This window comes from Chelonia mydas, chromosome 3 (assembly GCF_015237465.2).
Source record: "Chelonia mydas isolate rCheMyd1 chromosome 3, rCheMyd1.pri.v2, whole genome shotgun sequence".
Taxonomy (NCBI): Eukaryota; Metazoa; Chordata; order Testudines; family Cheloniidae; genus Chelonia; species Chelonia mydas.
In genome coordinates this window covers 121881467-121900543 of record NC_057851.1, presented here as the reverse complement: position 1 = coordinate 121900543, position 19077 = coordinate 121881467, and the positions used below count along the sequence as shown (strand labels likewise).

The window sequence follows — 19077 nt, the reverse complement described above, 5'->3', positions numbered from 1 at the left end:
GTGGTGTTTTTTTTTTAAACTCTGGAAATACCAGAAACATCAAATTTGTGTTTTGCAGGAGGACCTCTGGGGGCAGTGATCTCAGAGCATGTGTATTGTGAGTTATTGCACCTGGTTGAAGGAGAGAAGGAAGATCTATTTATTTACAAAAACGTCCTTTCTCCTAAACGTTCATTAGTTATTGGAATTACACAAAGGATCAGAAGAATCAAAGTAAAGTCACAGAGTTGACTGATCTATTTTCAGTCTGTTGGCTTTTGTGATGTCATAATTGCATGAGTTTTCCAGTAATGACAGTATCTTCCAGGGCTGATAAGAACTGAATTTCTAATGCAGAAAAACAAAAATATTTTAGGCATTGTTTAAATAAACAGAGGAAAGGGGACAAACAAAGTTTTTTTTTTTCTTTGCTGGTTACTTATGGATAGTGAAATATTGTTAATTAGACCCAACTTAGCCACTTTTGGAGTGTCAGTGATTGTCCTTAACACTGCTCAGTGTTTCTTATTATATCTTGTCAGGATTCTTTAATTGTGCTGCAAAGCCAATACAGAAGACAGTTCTGCAGAAAATGCTGGACTCCACAATTTGTTGCAGATGTCAAAGATCGTATCTCCATAAGGAGTGCTAACCCTCATATGAACTCCTTAGCAGCATCCCTATAACATCTATGCACACAATTGCCATAAAGAATGCATCGATTAGGACTGCATTTGCTGTATGCAAGTCTACCCATCATGTCAGTCTCCAGTCAATACTGCACCAGAATAGACAGCAAGCACTGGCATAACAGTTGCAATGGTACAGTCAGTCTTGCCATCAGCATCCTGTTGTGCAGATTGCCTCACCAACCTTATGTAAACTTCTTGGAATTGGCCACCATGATGAACCAAGGTTTGCTTCATCATACAGGGGTAGCCTTTATAGCCATGCAAGGATAGTGAGACTTTTGTTGCAACCATGTGAGTCTATGTGCTAAATTAACTACAGAAGCGACAGCTACCCCCAAAGACATTTTACAGTATTTTTTTAAACAGGTACAGAAAAGAATATGTTAAACACTTACAACATTTCAACTTTTATATATTTTCAACTTCAACTGAATTATAGCCCCAAATTTGTTACTGAGAAGTTAAGTAATACACCTTCAGATGGCTCCAATACAGTTTTTCAGCATATGGCTTTTCCTGTGTTGAATGAAAGAGCATTTTCTGAATTGAAAAGTGTAATTTGGAAGAAATTTGGACCAAATTGCCTTCAATTTTTTTAATTTAACTGTAAATATTACATATAAGTTGAATATGAGTAATGATTTTCATAAAATAACCAACTTTCAAGGCAACGGAGCACTGTAACTGAATTCCTTAATTATAATTAATACAAGAAACTACCCACCCCAATTTTAATTAATAGTATCAACAGAACATGTAATTGTTTTATTGTTTTCGGGGTTTTGTTTTGTTTTTTGCAATCCCCAGCCCTTGTCCTGCAAACCTGCACGTAACTAATTTTACTCCTGTTGTGTAGTTCCACTGATAAGTGCACAAGGGCTTGCAGGATTTGGGCCTTTAACCACAATCTTGCAAAAATATATCATATGCAAGTGAGTAAATGTTTGCACTATTGAATTTCCTAAGTAAAAGAATGGTAAGTTGCAAAATAGCACATACCTATTCAAAGATCATAAACCAGTTGATTGAGAAAGATAGCAACAAGAACACTGTCAACAAAATGAGTCACATCGCTGCTCCATGTCAACAACGGCAATGTGAATACTGTAAGTATTAGCTAAGATGGTCAGGGATGCAACCACAGGCTCCAGGTGTCCCCAACCTCTGACTGCCAGAAGCTGCAGACTGGAAAACGGGATGGATCCTGTTCTGTTCACTCCCTCTGAGTTATCTGGCACCTGCCACTGTCAGAAGACAAGATACTGGGCTGGATGCACAGGGGCCTGCGCAGGCATTTACATTTGACTGCTTTTGGAGAGGCACATTAAATACATGATGTTATGAGGAAGTACAGTACATCCTCACTATAACAAAGCCCTGGGGATCCAAGGCATTTGGCCATTATAGCCAGGGGTTCATTATAGCAAAAGAGGGTGGGGGGGAACAGCTCCCTTGGCCACAAGGGGAGCTCAGCTCCCCTGGCTGCTGGAGAGAGAGAGGGCCGGAAGAGCTCGCTCTCTCCCTCCCCTGGGGCCAGAGGAGCTCTGTGCCCCTGCCTGCCCCCCCTTGTACACACCTCTGGCTGGATGGACCCTTGCTCTGACCTGACCCAGTAGGTCCTTAAGCGGTGGTCCAGACCTGTGAAAGATCAATGGTCATTCGTCCAATGCCTCATATTTTGTTGATTTCCATTTCGGTCGATGTAAGGCTTCATTGCACGATGTCACGGCATGGGCTGTTTGCAGGAAATGTGACCCCCCCCCCCCGCCCTGATTTCTTCATTTCACTCATTACCGCCAGTCTGCATGTTTGCTTTTCTAACGGGGTGCCCAGCTCACGAGCAGCAGCAACAACCCGCGCCCCCAAAGCAGAAAAAGCGCGCAGCCCGCACGCCTCGCGCTGCGCCCTGTCTTGCTTCTTGCTGACGGCTGCACGGTGCAGGGCGGAACCCGGCGGCACCGCTCGCGTGGCTGCTGCCGCCCACTGCCCGGGACTGCCCCGGGTTTCTTCCCCTGGCCTGCCGCAGGGCCGCGCTCCGCAGGGTGCCCGGCGGCTACCGCTCCTCCCGGGGCGCGGGGGCCGGGCAGAGCCAGGGGCGCTGCGTGGACGCTGCGGTGGCTGGCCGGACTCGGGAGCGGCTCCCCTCGCTGCGCCCGCGGCCACCTCGCAAGCGGTAAGTGCCGCCCCCGGCGGGGCGGGGAGGGGGCTAGCGCGAGCCCCGCCGCGGAAGAACCGCGCTGGGGAGGCCGAGCCCCGCGGGAGTGGGGCTCCCTCCCACACGTGCGTGGGCTCCTGTGAGCAGCCCCGGAGACGGGGGGAGGGCAAGGCGCCTCTGTGGCCAAGTCTCCCCAGCTGGGGCGCGGCCAGGGCACGAATATTTCTCAGGGAAGCTGTTTCTGCTCTTCGGGGGTCTGACACCGCGCCCCTGCCTCCAACCCCCATGAATAGGCTTCTTGCCGCGCAGGCGACATAGTGGCGCTAAACGGGCGGGTTTGAAAGAACCAGGAGATCGCCCTGGGGGTGTCTGTCCTGTTCCCCCTTGATTCACGGCCTCTCCTTAAAGACAGCGCCCAGGTGTTCCCGAAACAGTCACTCTGGCGGAATTTCATGTGTTGCACATGAATGAGGCTGCACTTCATTTTAAAAGCTAGTCAAACAGTGTTTGACTTATTCTGCCTTTCAGAAACCAGGATTTTCTGCATTTCTGTGCCGTCATTCATCTCAAAGATTCCCAAAGCATCTAACCGCACAACCCATAGGGTGGGATGACTTCTTGCACCACTGAAATGCAGCAAGCTCCGGGGTACAGCACAGCAGCTGTTAGCGTTTTTATAAACTAGTCTTCACCATGTTCTAGCTTAACTGAAAACTACACTCGCATCCCTCTCCTCTTCCCCTCCCTTACAATTTTTCTTTAAACTTGAATCACCCATAGAGCTTTTCTTTGTTCTAAATAAATACATTTCTACAATCTGGACTCAGTTGTGAGAGTGAAGGGAAGCTCGCGCTGCCTCCCTGTGAGAGCCTTGAGTTACCATTGATGAGGTTTCCTGCAAATTGTACTTTTGAAGTGGAATGGGTTGGGTTTCCTCCCTCTCTCCCACACAATTAGGAGTAGGTTTCATCCAAACTTACAGAGGGGGCAGGAGTATCCAAGCAGAAGTTTAGGGTGAGATCCATGAAGGGCAACAGTGAGCACCTTAGTGGCTAGAAAATCACAGGAACAATGCTGCAATCCACAAAGACTAAATTAGGCACCCTTAGGCTTCCTATGCAATGAAAGTGGAGAAATAGGCACCAGAGAATGGTGATCTGCGAAGCCAGCATGCTAGCCGCCTAATCTAACCAAAGGGAGACACTGGTAAAAGGGGTATGTGTTAAGTGCCAACCCTTGGGCAGAGATAGTGCCAAAGTCCAGGCTCCATGGAGGCACCTTGTACCTTCACTAGTGATCCACAAATTGGGGAAGATGGGCACTTGGCTGCCTAAATTGCATGAAAGAAACCACAGGAGGACCACCTTCATTATAACCTTTTGCCTAGTGAATAGGGTACTCATCAGGCAGGGGGACCCCTGCTTCAAGTCCCACATCCTCCTCATGAGGCAAAGGGGATCAGCCAACTCTCAGGTCAAGGCTCTAACCACAAGATTATGGGCTATTCTGATGGGAGGAGGGGTCTCTTAATCTCTGCTGTTGATGTGGCTTCACTTGAATTAAACAATGGAATATGTAAATATTAATTGGGCCAGAGAGAGAGAGTTAGAACCACTCTGTAGCCTGGTGAGTAGGATGCGTCCCTGAGCAAAGGCAGATCCTGTTCAAATCCTTTCTCCCCATCAGGCTGAGGTGGGGACTTGAATGGGGGTTTCCTACATCTTGGATCACTACCTTATGCACTAGGTTAAAGATTATAAAGGAGGTTGTCTTCCTAACCCCTTCCCCCCCCCCCCATCCCTTCCCTGCCCCAGTGATTTTGTGTGAATTTGTCCAAGGGGTTATGAATCGCCCTGGGGCACAGGCAGGAGATCGATGTCCAGATGCCAATTATGAGGCAGCATTGTGTGTGCGCTCAGGCAGGAGGTGGGCATCTAGGTGCTGCAGTGCGCATGCCTAAAGGAAAAACTTAGGTGCTGAGAGAGTTTATGTGCCTACAGTGTTAGGCGGTAGCTGAGCAGGAAGTTTGTGAATCACCCTGGTGCCAAAAAATGGGACATATACACCTAAGTACCTTTGTAAATCCTACCCGTAGAGCATGCACACACCATGGAGGAGGAGTTAACTGCTGGTCGAACCCAAATTAAGTTCCAGATGGATAGCTATTCAGCAATTTTCATGGACTTGAGGAGAAGGAAGGCACACTGTGGAATGTGGCTGCTTCCATTCTTCCTTCTGCTCTGAGCGGTAAAGTTCCTACCAGATGGAGGGGTTTGTGAGGTATCTGTGAGGAAAGGATCAAAAGCAGCAGGACTGCTACTCCCCACCACTCTCCAGAGTTTGATCCCTAATGAGCTATATTTTCTACTGTCCATCATGGCCCTATATTTAAAAGGAAGGCTATGCAGCTTCTCCATTTAAAATCATGGAGAAAATTGGCTATTATTTCAGTAAAGAGAAAATTGGAAGTGGTCTAAAGATTTCATAAAGATTTCATAACTCTATGTAAATCTATGCTAGAGGGTGGGTAATATTAATGGCTTTTCATGGGAGCCAAGGTACAGGAGCAATGGCACAAGGTCTGTATATCTCCCATAAAGATAGTAGTAAGTCCAGGAATCAGTTTTTCAGAATTGGAAATGTCTTGTCCCCAAAAAAAAAAAAAAAAAAAAAATCCTTGTCTGGAAAAGTAATGCTTTAGAGAGTGTTCATTTACCTAGTAGTTACTTTAAAGACAACATAATTTACTAAGGCAGTTGACTTGTATTCTACTTGCTAAGTAATTTCCCAATAAAAAGATTTTATGTATGATTTAAGTAATAAGATGTCAGTTTGTAATATAAAACTTTATAAATATGTTTAATGTTGGCTTTGAAATTTGGCTAAGGTAATTAGATGTAGTAATATTGTCCTTTATTTATACTGTTTTGTTTACCTTCTGTTTCATAACAGACTGGTAGTGAAACTGTAATAGGACATGGCAACCAGCTTACAGCTTTATAAGAAAAGTACATTTCCTCCTCTTCTGAATATTTATCAGCCGTCACATTGCAGGAATCAGGTAATCATTTTAAATGATGTCGAAGTTGTGAGTGAAATACTTCTTTAAAATGTGAGAATTATTTGCATTCTGGGAGAATTATCTTTATTTACTCAAAACATGCAGAAGATATGCAGTAACAGAGACCTAAGTGTTTTAGCACAAGCGCCGCTGATGAAATCCTCTTTTCTATTGTGACTTGGTATTGCCATTTCTTGTGTGTTTCCTGTTAAGGACCACATTTCTCCCCTTCTCCCCCCCCCCCCCCCCCCCCCAAAAGTTCAGTTCAGATGAAAGTTACAAAACAAACAAACAGGGAAGGAGTAAGCTATTGACTAATTTCTATCTGCTGTTAAATTAATTTTGTGTATTATATGGAAGAGTGCCTATTAACCAGATTTCCCTTTCCTTTCTCAACAAGAAGGAATTCTACTATAAATGTAAAGGCAACTAATATAAATATGTGCTTGCCATTAAATACACATTGTTTGGGTCTGTGTGGCACAGGGAGTTAATTTTCAGGACAGAGCCTTTCTAGTAAGTTCAAATTCTGAAGACCTCAAAAGAGAGCTAGTTTAGTTGTCTCAGGCAGGTCTTTACTGGACATTCTTCTTCAAGTCATTGCTCATGTGTATTCCACAATAGGTGTGCGTGCTTGGCACGTGCACCGGTGCCGGAAGTTTTTCCCCTAGCAGTACTCGTAGGGGGGAGCGCCCCCCCCCGCGACCCCTCGAGCGGCGCCTGCCTGGTGCGGTATAAGGGGGGCTGTGCTCCCCACATCCTCAGTTCCTTCTTGCCGCCAGTGAAAGTGCGTCCGAATTGCTCAGCTCCAGCTTTGAGGCAGCTCGACCCCAGTGTTAGAGAGCTTATTCCTTCACTCTCCCACTTCCCTGGTCCTTCTTGCATGAACAGAGAGCAACAATACCCGAAGTCCGAAGGTGCAAACAATTCGATGTTTATTGGGGTGAACTTCCAGCAAGCTTAAATACAAGTTCCTTTTTCCTTATTTTCGAATCCCAACTTACTTCCTGTTTGCCCCTAATTTATATAGTAATATTCTTAGCTATACCTTAACCAATCATTCTACTGAAATTTAACTAACCAATCCTAACATATTGTAACATGATTAGCTAACCAATTATATCCCACCACAATAATTGGATTACACCCAGCAAAATTAATTATACAGCAGACAGAAACAATCACAGAACCAGACAGAGATTATACAGACAAACAATAGCAAAGTGGGAACTATAATGACAAAACAATACAGAAGTGAGGATTTCACATCCCAGCTATTGATACGTGAGTTCTTGCCAGACAGGATGCTATCAAACTAAGTTTCCTTTTACATTTTCTAGGCACTTCCCTTTCTCTGGAGGTGATAGGAATACAATCCTGTCCTGATAGTGCCTGACAGCCCAATAGCACCTTATTTCAATGTGACTAGTTTGGAATGTGAGGATGTGACTGTTTGCTTCCTAGCTTATGGCTGCCTCTGCTGCTTAGCCAAAGGCCTTAGCCTAAGAACAGGGCCTCAGACTGTCACAGTAAGAGAAGGCCCTTACACCAGCAGACAGTGATTTTGATTCTTTCTTTTATACCTCTAGAACTAGCCAAGTGATAAGAATACACCTAAATTCTTAGAGTATAGGCCTTTACAGACAGGCCTGAATATCTATATCCTAACACCCAGTAGTACCTGTAGTCAGTTAGCTAATTCGGTTAGTTTAGTTAGTCATTGAGCCCGGGCCGGGGCATGCCCTGCACCCCAGGCTTTAAGTCGTGCGGCTCTTGTAGGCACTGTATGCCAAGGAGTGACCCGCACGTGGATTGTCTGCGCTGCATGGGAGAAACCCATATCAGTGACAGGTGCAAGATCTGCAAGTCTTTCGAGCCCCGGGCTGAAAAAGAAAGGGACATTAGGCTCCGGGCCATCCCGATGGAGTTGGCGCTGGCCCCGGCACGCGGCTCCAAACCGGTATCCGGCATCGGTACGCGGAGACCCTCCAGTACAATTGTCCAGTCGGCACCGCTCCCCATCCACGGGGCACGCCAAGAGGACCAGAAAGACACTCTCTTCGCAATGACACCGAGGGAAGACGGGGACAGAGGCTAGGCCCATGTCAGGTAGTCCTTGATTCCCATTGGGCCCTAGGCCTCCAACTCACGTTGAGCAGAGTAGCCCAGCCCCTTCGGAGCAGGCCTCTCCAGATGTCCAGATGCCATCTACGCCCGAAGCCCTCCAGGCAGCCAGGGACATTATGTCCATGCCAATGCCCGAAGCTCCACCGATGTTGGCCTCATGTTCTAGAGGCAAGCCTCTGCTGGGATCACTGCAGTCGCCACTGGCCCGGTACCGGTCGAGGGAACGTTCCCAACACCGTTCACTGCCCAGCGACCATTCAGGGCTCAGTCCATGTGGATTGCCCTCGACGCCGGCCAGACTGTCTGGATAGGTGCTGTCCGACCAGAACTCCCGGCACCTCTCGTCTTCGCGAAGCAAATATCAATGGGTCCGTGGCGGACGTCGCCAACTGTCCTCGTCTCACAGGAGATACCACAGTCAGTCGCGGCACAGTCGTTGATGCCATTCCCGCTCCGACTCCTGTTCCAAGTCTCTGCGAAGGCGCCGTAGCACTGGGTGTCAAGTGCTGGTGTCTCGCCGATGCGGGTCTGCCCGTCGAGGCCATTCGCAGAGCAGCTACTACCATCAGTGCCGCTCCTCTGCGTTGAGATCGTAATCCCGTGGCTGACATAGATCCCGGCACCGCCGATACTCCCGGTCCAGAGGCAGCAGCAGATCATACGCCAGCCTGGCCTCCGCTCACAGCCGCCTGTCTACAGGCCAAGCTAGGCAGCCCAAACAGCCGGCCCCAATGGTGCCTCAGCAAGCGCAATGGCACCAAGTGTCGTGGTCGGCCCGGTGGTGCCAGTGGGCACCGAGGCCTCCGGCGCAGCGCTGGTGGGGGCTCACTTGGTGGCCAGGGCCTTGGAAGCACCGTCGGCGTCCATCTTTAGACCGCCAGAAAAAAGGTCGGTGGGACCTGTGTCCTCAGTACCGTGCCCAGAGTCCTACCAGGTGATGGATCCTCAGGTGCCGGACAACACCCAAAGCACTGCACTGGTCTTGCCCAGTCCGGAGGAGTTGATTGCAGCCCCACCCCCCTCCGTCCTGCAGGAGGACTACAGGGCCCACCAAGACCTCCTAAAAAAAGGGTGGCAGCGAGCCTCCACCTCCAGGCTGAGGAGATGGAAGAGCCCTCAGACTCCCTGTTCAACGTGATGTCCCCTTCAGCACGGGGCAGGGTGGCCTTGCCGCTCCATGAAGGGGTGGCAAGAATTTCAAATGCCCTGTGGCGAACACCAGCCTCCTTGGTTCCCATCCCTAAAAAGGCGGAGCGCAAATACTTTGTACCCACGAAGGGACATGAGTATCTGTATACCCACCTGGCACCCAACTCCTTGGTGGTCGAGTCGGTCAACCACAGGGAGCGGCAGGGGCAACCAGCCCCGACCCCCAAGAACAAAGACTGGATGGTATTTAGCATCTGACCATGGCTCTTGGCTCCGGCTTGCTTGCTGGACTTGGTAACTCAGCTCCTGATTGGGGCTCTGGTCACTAGGCCTGGTCACCCGCTCCAACATTAGGTCAGTCTCCCGCCCTGACCATTAGGCAAGACTGCACACGGCCTGACCCTTGAAAGAAAGAAAGTCTTTCCCAGAACACAACCAAAAAACCATTTCATTTGAATAACTGTCCAAGAATCAGAAATGCACTACTAGACACTATTGTGTGAAAATCCACCCAGAAACCATATAACAATAATAATATAGCAGTCACCAAAATACAAATAATAGAGTGAAATTCAGTGCCCTAAAAAATCCAAATAGAAACTGTACGAGGAATCTGCTAAAGAGAGAAACGAAGACGTGATTGCTCAGTGCTTTGGAAGCCACACTGAGGATGAAGAATGCTTTATAAAGTATTTATTGCTTCATCAAGTTGTAGCATGTAATGCCCCAAACCAGTTCCGTTTTCCTAAATAAATAACTGATGATAAAGCAATTAACCTACAGTATTGCCAAGAGTTAAATGTTTACCTTGTAATATTACTTCGCACTTCTATAGAGCTTTTCATATGGGGATCTGAAAACATTTTACATCTTTTACTGAATTAAGCCTCACAAACTTCCCTGCAAGTGAGGGAAGTATTATCCTCATTTTAGCGCTAAGAAAAATAGTATGAGTGACTCATCCAAGGTCACACAGTATGTCAGTGGCAGAGACAAAAAGCGAATCCAGTTCTCTTGACTAGCTGTCCCCTGCTCTGACCCTAAATGACCCTACGTTTCCCCACCTAGGAATCACCAATCAGAAAGAGAAATATTACAGGTAGAAGTACGATAGACCTAGTAACTCTACCAGTAACTAATTAATTTAGCAATTAAACAGAACAGTCTGCAAGGTTTTGCTATAAATCTTTCTGCTGTCTTATATCCAGTTGTGTTGAATATACTTGTCCTGGGATCCCCTAAGAGTTTGACCTACATTCAGCTTTTTTGCCCTGAATTATTTTGAGTTTGTGTTTAATGGGAACAGAAAGGCTATTGTTACTAATAGTGCACCTGCCTACTTTCACCATCATTTAAATGTGTGGGACTGAATGCCAATTTTTGGTGCTTATCCATCAAAAATATTCCAAAAACTAATGTTTAGGTTGTTGCGAAGGCAGCTATGGGTATGCAGGTGTGTGAATGTTTCTTTGCTCCCATCCGTGTAGGGGGCTTCAGTTTTGCTCTTTCTTTCTTTTCTTTTTTTTTTTTTTTTTTTGAAGTATAGATAAGCTGAATCTCTTCTGACGGGGAAGAGAGTATGGTTTGCCAGTTCCTGTTTTAAGGTTCCAGGCAGTTATTTGTCACACACAACCATTCAGTTTACCTGCTACAGTTAATAGAAAAAAATAGAAAATAACCACTTTTCTTGAGTCTCAGAAAAATTCACAGTCCCCTTTATAGTTGGTCACCCTCAAAATAAGAAAAAGGAGTATACTGTAAGTACAAAGAGAGTTGACAGCATCAGCTTGTTGGTGTACTTCACATGTAATATTGCCATAGTAACAAAATGGTAAATATAGCCATTCATCACAGAATGCTGAGCTAAAACAGATGCTATGCTTATTTACTGTAATAAAAGTAAAATGTACAATGTTAAGGTCTCCATGATGAACTAAAGGCGTGTTTCCCAAACTTGGGACGCCGCTTGTTCAGGGAAAGCCCCGGGCAGGCCGGACCGGTTTGTTCACCTGCCGCGTCTGCAGGTTCGGCCAATCGCAGCTCCCTCTGGCCACGGTTCACCGCCGCAGGCCAGTGGGGGCTGCGGGAAGCGGTGCGGGCCAAGGGACGTACCAGCTGCCACTTCCTGCAGTCCTCATTGGCCTGGAGCGGCAAACCGTGGCCAGTGGGAGCTGCAATCAGCCGAACCTGCAGACGTGGCAGGTAAACAAACCGGCCCTGCCCGCCATGGGCTTTCCCTGAACAAGCGGAGTCCCAAGTTTGGGAAACACTGAGCTAAGGAATAAAAGGTCTCCCTTATATGGTCCATTCTGTAAGTCAGGAATTAAGTGCCTCTGTACATGATGTGAGGGTAATTAGGGCATTCAGCAAACATTTGTAGAGCTATCAATCACAGCATTATATCTTCCACGTGAAAGCCATTCTGAGCTGCAAAGTGCAGTCACAGATAATGTATTCTGACATTTAATTTATATGAGTATATCAAGTGTCTCCCTTCAACACATTCTGCTTATTTTGTTTTTGTAAGGTCATTGTCTGTTGTGTAAATACTTGTACTATAGTAATGCCCAGAGGTCCCAATCAGGATCTATTGTATAAAGTGTATGTGCATTATAGATGGAGCTTGTAGTGCTGCCAATTAATTAAGGTTGCCCAATGTTTTCCATTATAATACTCTACTTTCAATTGCTTAAAACATTGCCAAATTTTAACCATTTTGGCTGAAGTTTTCCATGTGAGGTGTCAGTCGCAAGCTAAATATTTTTGGAAAGTTTCAGCAAAAATGGTTCAGCCATTTCAAGAATGAGATTAGAGAAAAATATGTTTTGCCCATGTTCTTTTTTAAAAAAATCACACCCATTTTGTTGAGAAGCTTTAGCACCTCCATACTTTAGAGCAGGAACTTGACATTTGGTGGGAGGGTTGACTTTGTGTCAGGGGTTTGGCTTTGCTGTTCTTGTGGAAAAACTGCCTGTATTTGATCAAATTATAAACCTTAGACCTCATTTCACATACACTGAATAAAGTCTTGTTAGATTTGGCAGCTAAATTCCCTGAGGATTCCATCTGCATGGAACAGGCTCCAGCCTGGGGCTGCAGGGGATGAGTATGACTTTCCCTGCAGCGAGATTGTCACTCCTGTTCTCTCTGCGCTCCCCCAGCTGGTAACCAGGCAGTGAGAAGAAGGAGGAGGCTGGCTGACTGGACTAGAATACAGAAGGGACAAGAGTCAGACTTGGGGAGGTGGGCAATGGAGGGAGTAAATAGGGACAAGAAGCCTGAAGGGAGTGGGTGGAGGTGACTGGGATGAGGAGTCGAGGAAGGCAGGAGACTGGAGTGAGGAGCCCGACAGGGGAGTGAGGAAGAGCTAGGATGGGGAAAAGAACAAGCTGAAGGGGAGAAGGGAGTCAGGCTTGTGGGGGATCAGGGGTAGATGGGTTTCTAACCATTCGAGTATCCACCCCTCAGAACCTGGAATAGACCTCAGCATTCCTGAATCCACCATTCCCCTGTCAGCAATATTGGTGAACCCCACTGGCAAAGTGTGTACCATCCCCCTCTAGTGGCTTGGTCCTTAGAGGATAACTGTCTAGTACTGCTACCAATTATGCTGGTATCTACAATGGAAGAGGTCTTTTTGTAGTGGATCTAAAGGTTCGAACCCTACTGATGACCCATGTGGGTGTCAATATGATGTCACATGATAGAATTTATTTATTCAGTTTGCTTTATTTAAAAAACCTCGGAAAGTAACACACAAAGTTTGCAAAGTCAAGCTCTCAAAAGTTAGGAAATGCCAGTATTAAGGTTTCTTGTACAACCTTAATCGGCCTCCTTGCACATAGGCTTAGCGTTAAAATTTAAATACACGATGAGACACTAATTTTCTTTCTGGACGTCTTCCTCATTCAGTGCACAGATTGACCAGCACTGGGGATGAATCACGATTTTGTAGTGAAGGAGGCTCTTGGATCCTGCCATGACCCAGTGCCCCCCCCCCCCCCCCCACCCCACAGTGATAGGAAATTCTAACAACAATTTTTGCATACAGTTTGATGACTAGTGTGCTCAATTCCCTCTAAGCTGTGCAGCAGGCTATCAAGGGCCATGCAGGCGGGGAGAGGCACCTCTGCCCCGGCCCTGGGCTGCGGTGGGGAGAGTCCTGTGTCCCTGCCACAGCCCCAGGGCAGCCTGCATCCCAAACCCCTCATCCCTAGCCCCACCCCAGAGACCTCACCCCCAGTCAGAGCACTCACCCCCTGATCCCAGCCCTCTGCCCCAGCTCTGAACCCCCATCCTTTACCCCAAACCTCTCATCCCTGACCCCACCCCAGAGCCCGCACTCCCAGCGGGAGCCCTCACTCCTTGCACCTCTGCCCCAGCCCTGAGCCCACTCCCACACTCCGAACCCCTCGGCCCCACCCTCGCCATACATCAGTTCCATATTGGTGCACATAACAAAATGAATTCCACACATGGATGTAAAAAATTAGAGGAGACATTGCTGGTGTGTATTGAGAATAGGTTTTTAAACTATTAAGCTACTTTTTACCATATAACTGGATACACCATATGCAGAATTATTGTGATATTATTGTACTGGACTTATGCTTTGATAAAGGGCTTATTATGAACTGAGTTTTTGCTTGGTAGAGGGTGTTCCTTGTATTTTATTTGCTATAGAATTTTGAGTTTGGGAATAAATAAGGATCATGTGACCCATTCTCTTTTCATTACATTGAAAAATTGCCCAAGGGACATTCCTATTGCTTATCCGTAAGTGTTAAATAATTCTTCTGTAGAACTATGTTGCATATGACTTGCAGGGCCAGATTTTCAAAAACAGCCTCTCAGTTTATACCTGCAAATGTGTTTGTGCACCAACACTGTAGGTATGTGTGAAAGAAGGATTTGTATAGGCAACCCCATAAGAACACCTGACAAATTAGCTTGTGAAAAAAAATTTTTTTCATTCAGAAATGATTGCTGTATAAACTTTAGAGGCTATGTTGAGGCAGAACTGCAATAAGGTGCTATTTAAGAGCAAGGCACATTGGGAACCCTCTCTAGGGTAAGACTTACTAGAGGGTGGGAGAGCATTTGGAGGTAGATTTTGGGAAAGGAAAGACCTGTAGCCACTGCAATAAGGAATCTAGTGAAGGAATCTAGTGTGGAGGTTCAGCTTGTACCTGCTTTTTTTCTGTTCCTTTTTGATGCTAGTAAACTGAGATTTGGCCTTCTATCCCTTTAGTTCTTGGGTGCTGAGATCTAGATGACACATTACAAAATCTGTCTTGAATCTTCCTGTTTGAGTTACAGAGGCATAATATAGTGCAGTAAAGCTGAAATGTGTTCTACAGTACTGTTTACTTTGATACCTTGTTTAAACTCCATACATAAGGCAGGCAATACATAACCTAAAACAAACAGTTGCAAAAATGTTGTGACTGTGACATTGGGCAATGCTCTTTCATATGGACTCAGTGTAGTATCACATCATGTACACCGTGGAGATAGCTCAATAAATAAATAATCAGTTAAAGGAAAGAGCTACATTAACACACCAAGTGAGTGAAAGACCCCTATCTGGTTTAAACAGTGCATTTCCATTGACTCCGTATAATTTCAGGTCTGAATTTGGTTTAGGCATGTTAATATAGCTTTTGTTCCTTTGACTGATTATTCATCTGTTGAAATTTCTCTGTTTTTCATGGCGTACATGCTGTGATACTGCGCTGTGTATAAATGAACTTTGTACAATGCTGTCATTGCATCATTTATGCTAGTTCCGTTCCTTTCCTTTCCTTCCTCTACAAATTGTTTCCTCACCTGAATGCTTGGAACTGAATCCCACTTAGCTGGCATAGCACAGTGTTTGGAGCCTGTGATAGCACAAAGATAATTTCTTACAGAATAATAGACATTGCAGCTGAGCAGCCCAAACAAATTACTTTAAAGGGGACCCAAACATTGCTTTGTTAAGTTCGCTCCTGGTTATTTAATCACCTGTAACACTGAGACTTTTGCAGTAATAGGTCACCATTTTTTTCCCGCCCAAGCCCTCTTGTTCTTGGGCCAGAACTCCAGAAGTGGATTTTCTTGTTAGGAGATAAATGAATAGCCACAGACTTATAGTCACTTCTCATTCAGATTTAGGTATATCGTTCCTAATACAATATTATTTACTTTATTATCAGTGCCCAAGATTGTGTCAGCCACCTTCCAATACACACAAAAGACAGGAGCTTACATGAAGCTTATAAATTAATTTCAGACATGACGCAACTGGGGATGTGTGGGGTTAAAAGACAGCCAAGCAGGAGAGAGGGAAAAATAGGGCTAACTTAAAAAGATTATACAAATGCTCAGTGAAGACAAGTGCATGCCATGACGGAGCAAAGACTTTGTTCTAAAATATAATAAAAACAGGAAGTTGGGCACCTAACTGGCCAGTTTCATGTAGGTATGGTGGAAGAGGAAGGAGATGATATGGCTTTGGGGACCAGCTCGGGAAGGGCATTCTGTTTTGTGGAGAAGGTGGTAAAAAGCACAGAGACAGTTATGAGATAAGTGGCCAAACAGGGTGCCTAGGCTGACTTCCTTGGTGGAGCAAAGCGCCTGTAGTTGCATTGAGAAGGTATGGGAAATCAAAAGTAAAGCTTACAATTCCCAGGGCTTGTCTACACTACCGGCCAGGTCGACGGGCAGCAATCGATCCAGCGGGGGTCGATTTATTGTGTCTAGTATAGACGCGGTAAATCGACCGCTGATCACTCTAGCGTTGACTCCGGTACTCCACCTCAACAAGAAGCACAAGGGGAATCAACGGGAGAGCGTCTCCTGTTGACACACTGCAGTGAAGACACCACGGTAAGTAGATCTAAGTACTGTGACGGGGCAAGGCCAGATGGCTATAGAAAAGTAGTGGGAGATAGATATATTAGCTCCAAACTAAACAAATCCCTGGTACCAGGGTAAGTGAAATGGCAGCTGCTCCAGGTCAATTAAGACACCTTGGGCCAATTAAGAACTTTCCAGAAGGCAGGGAGAATGCTAGGTTGATTGGGACACCTGAAGCCAATCGGGGCTGGCTGAAACTAGTTAAAAGCCTCCCAGTCAGTCAGGTGGGTGTGCATGTCAGGAGCTGTGGGAGGAAGTTGCGCTGTTGGAGAGACTGAGCAGTACACACCATATCAGGCACAAGGAAGGAGGCCCTGAGGTAAGGGTGAAGTGGAGCTTGAGGAAGTGAGGACTGCTGGTGGGGGAAGTAGCCCCGGGAATTGTACATGTCCTGTTTCTAAAAGGTCAGCTACCATAGCTGATACTATTAGGGTCCCTGGGCTGGAGCCCGGAGTAGAGGGTGGGCCCGGGCTCCCCCCCACACCCCCCTTTGCCCCCTGATTAATCACTGAGACTGGGAGACAACAGAGACTGTGCAAGGAAGGATAACTTCTCCTCACCCTCCCTCGCTGGCTTATGATGAAAATGGCTCAGTAGACTGTGACCCTTGTCTCTAGAGAGAGAAGGGTTACGTGGAGGGTCACAGTGAGCCTCTGAGGCTAGCGAAATCCTCTAGGAAACACGGGACCCACGGAGGCAAGGACAGAGCTTTGTCACAGTACGTTGACTTCAGCTATGTAACTTAGATCGATTTCCCCCCCTCCCCCAGTAGTGTAGACCAGCCCTAAGCAAAGTAATCATACATGCTTGGAGAGGAGTAAAGACCGTGTGTTTGGATTGTCAGTAAATCTCTCTTCAGACATGAGCCATGTATCACTGAAGGCTACCCCAGCATGGGAATAGGTATTTCTGCATCTGAAATATAAAGGATATTTATTCCACTGATTTACTTTTGATAGGGACCTCTGAGCCTTTGAGACAGTGTGCTAATGATTGTCTCAGTTCTTGATTCGGGCACCTGGGTTGTTAGCCCATCAAAGGCATTGGGAGGCGTCTCCTGTGGCAGTTTTGAGTTTAGCTCTTCTGTCAGATTTTCTTCTTCCCCTCAAATAGAACTGGCTTCACAACAATGGCAGTGTTTTATATCTCCATCACATTTTTTGCTATAGTTACAGTTGATGCATTTTGCTTGAAGCAGAGTTGAGCTCAGTCCAGGCTCTCTCCTTCTCGCTTTTGTTGCAACTGCTGTGCCATGGCAGTCTGCCATTTTTCTAAACTCAGTATTCACACACAGACCTTTCTGCAGGACAGGAATGGCCAGGATTATGCATGTTTGCAGTGTGTCCTTGGTAGCAAGGAATTACTTACAATGCAAGGGGGATTCTTCCAACTGTGAGCAATGTGCCTATTGAGCTGTACCTTGGTCCCCATCCAAAGAGACAGATTTTTGTAAATAGGAGGCAAATCAATAGTTTGGGTTTTTTGTTTTTAACACAGATTCTTTTTATATGTAAATCATTCTTATTTTTCTATATTTTTAGCAAACTTTTGTCCTGTGTGCTTTACTGAATGAAAAGTATTGTATAAAACACAAACTACCAATATAAATTCAATGCTGTCCTGGACATGTTATTACAACCAATTGTATCACTGTGGAAGAATATACGGAGTTGCATAAACATTTTTTTTTAAATAGTACCAAATTTATTTCTGAGGTAGCAGTTTCCGATATCAACTTTGGTCTCCTGTCAGCAAAAGGGATGTGTTCACACTGAATCTCAAACAACAATCTCAAACAATTTACTTTAATCTGAGAAGTAGATTAACTTTTTTTTTTAAATTTGATTTATTTTAGCTCCCAACCACTTAATTATTGGTGTGAGTGCTTCTGTCGCTCCCAAAACAATTACCATGCAAATCTGGACTTTTTAAGAGTTGCCTTGTGATGGGGCGGACTGGGAATGAGACGGTCAACCCTTCCCTGCTGGCAGAGGAAGCCACGCCCCTGAGGCTCTGCTGGGCATGCTCCAACAGAGAGTCACGTATAAAAGCCTGCAGAGCTGCTCAGTCAGGGCTGGCGGCTGTGGAAGGAGGACACCCAGCAGAGGCTCCAGCCCAGGAGCAGTGGCAACTTGTACAGGAGGGAGCCAAGGGGCCAGGAAGTGGGACCAGAGACTGGCAGCTGTGGGAACCCTAGGGAACCCCAGGGGCTGAGGAACCTGAAGACCCTGATGCCACAGGGACTGCTACATTTGGAGAACTGGTAGAAAGTGACCCAGGAAAGGGAAGGGAGTGGTATCTCCCAGCATTCTGAGGGCAGCGTGTTGCAGTAGGATTCCCCGCTGACCCGGGGCAGATCACGCCATCAATGACAGGGCCCTGAGTTGGAGCCCGGTGAAGGCGGGTGGGCCCGGGCTCCCCTACTGGGGGTCTCTAACCCCCCCCGCCTTTTTTGTGACAACATAGTTCATCGACCCCTCTCTTACCTCAAAGGAGATAGATGAACTCCGGCTGCTGGGCCGGACTATCCTACGAGGGGAAGAGGACTTAGAGGGATTCTGGCCCTCAGGCCACACCACTTTAGGAGCTCCGTATAGAGACTCCGGCCGCTAGGCCACGCTGTCCCATCAGAGGAAGAGAGTTTCGGGAGACTCTGGCCATTGAGCCATGTTGCTTTAGGAGCGCACTATGGGGACTCCGGCTGCTATGCCGCGCTATCCCACCAGGGGAAGAAGATTTAGAGGGACTCTGGCCATTGGGCCACACAGCTCTGACTACCGGGGAGGTTGTAGAACTGGCGTAGAAGCCGGGAGGCGGGGTTAACCTCGCCCCCCCTGGAATCAAAGGGGTTGACAAGGTACAAAACCTGCCACATGCCTCATACAATGATTGGTTTCTGTTGGGACCAAATTCCCAGGAATATCACCCTCCTGGGGGCTCATTTTATGGGAGTAATTTAGGAACATGGTAGGCCTATGAGATGGGCCAAGTAAGGCAAGGCTGGTTGATGAACA

At 46.5% G+C, this 19077-nt stretch overlaps 1 protein-coding gene across 5 annotated transcripts in view; it reads left to right on the top strand.

The window, feature by feature from the left end:
- LOC114022199 overlaps positions 1 to 19077 on the top strand; it is a 125903-nt gene that overhangs the window by 23632 nt on the left and 83194 nt on the right. Inside the window, exons 2-4 of one of the 5 annotated variants that reach the window (XM_043543196.1) lie at positions 59 to 2844; positions 3355 to 3474; positions 5779 to 5887. In XM_043543196.1, the coding sequence (XP_043399131.1) occupies positions 5804 to 5887 (84 nt within the window). In that variant the 5' untranslated portion in view covers positions 59 to 2844; positions 3355 to 3474; positions 5779 to 5803. Of the gene's footprint in view, positions 1 to 58; positions 2845 to 2885; positions 3491 to 4624; positions 5074 to 5778; positions 5888 to 18126; positions 18921 to 19077 lie in introns of those variants that run through there. The other 4 variants (XM_043543195.1, XM_037895132.2, XM_037895133.2 and 1 more) reach the window with 4 other exon arrangements.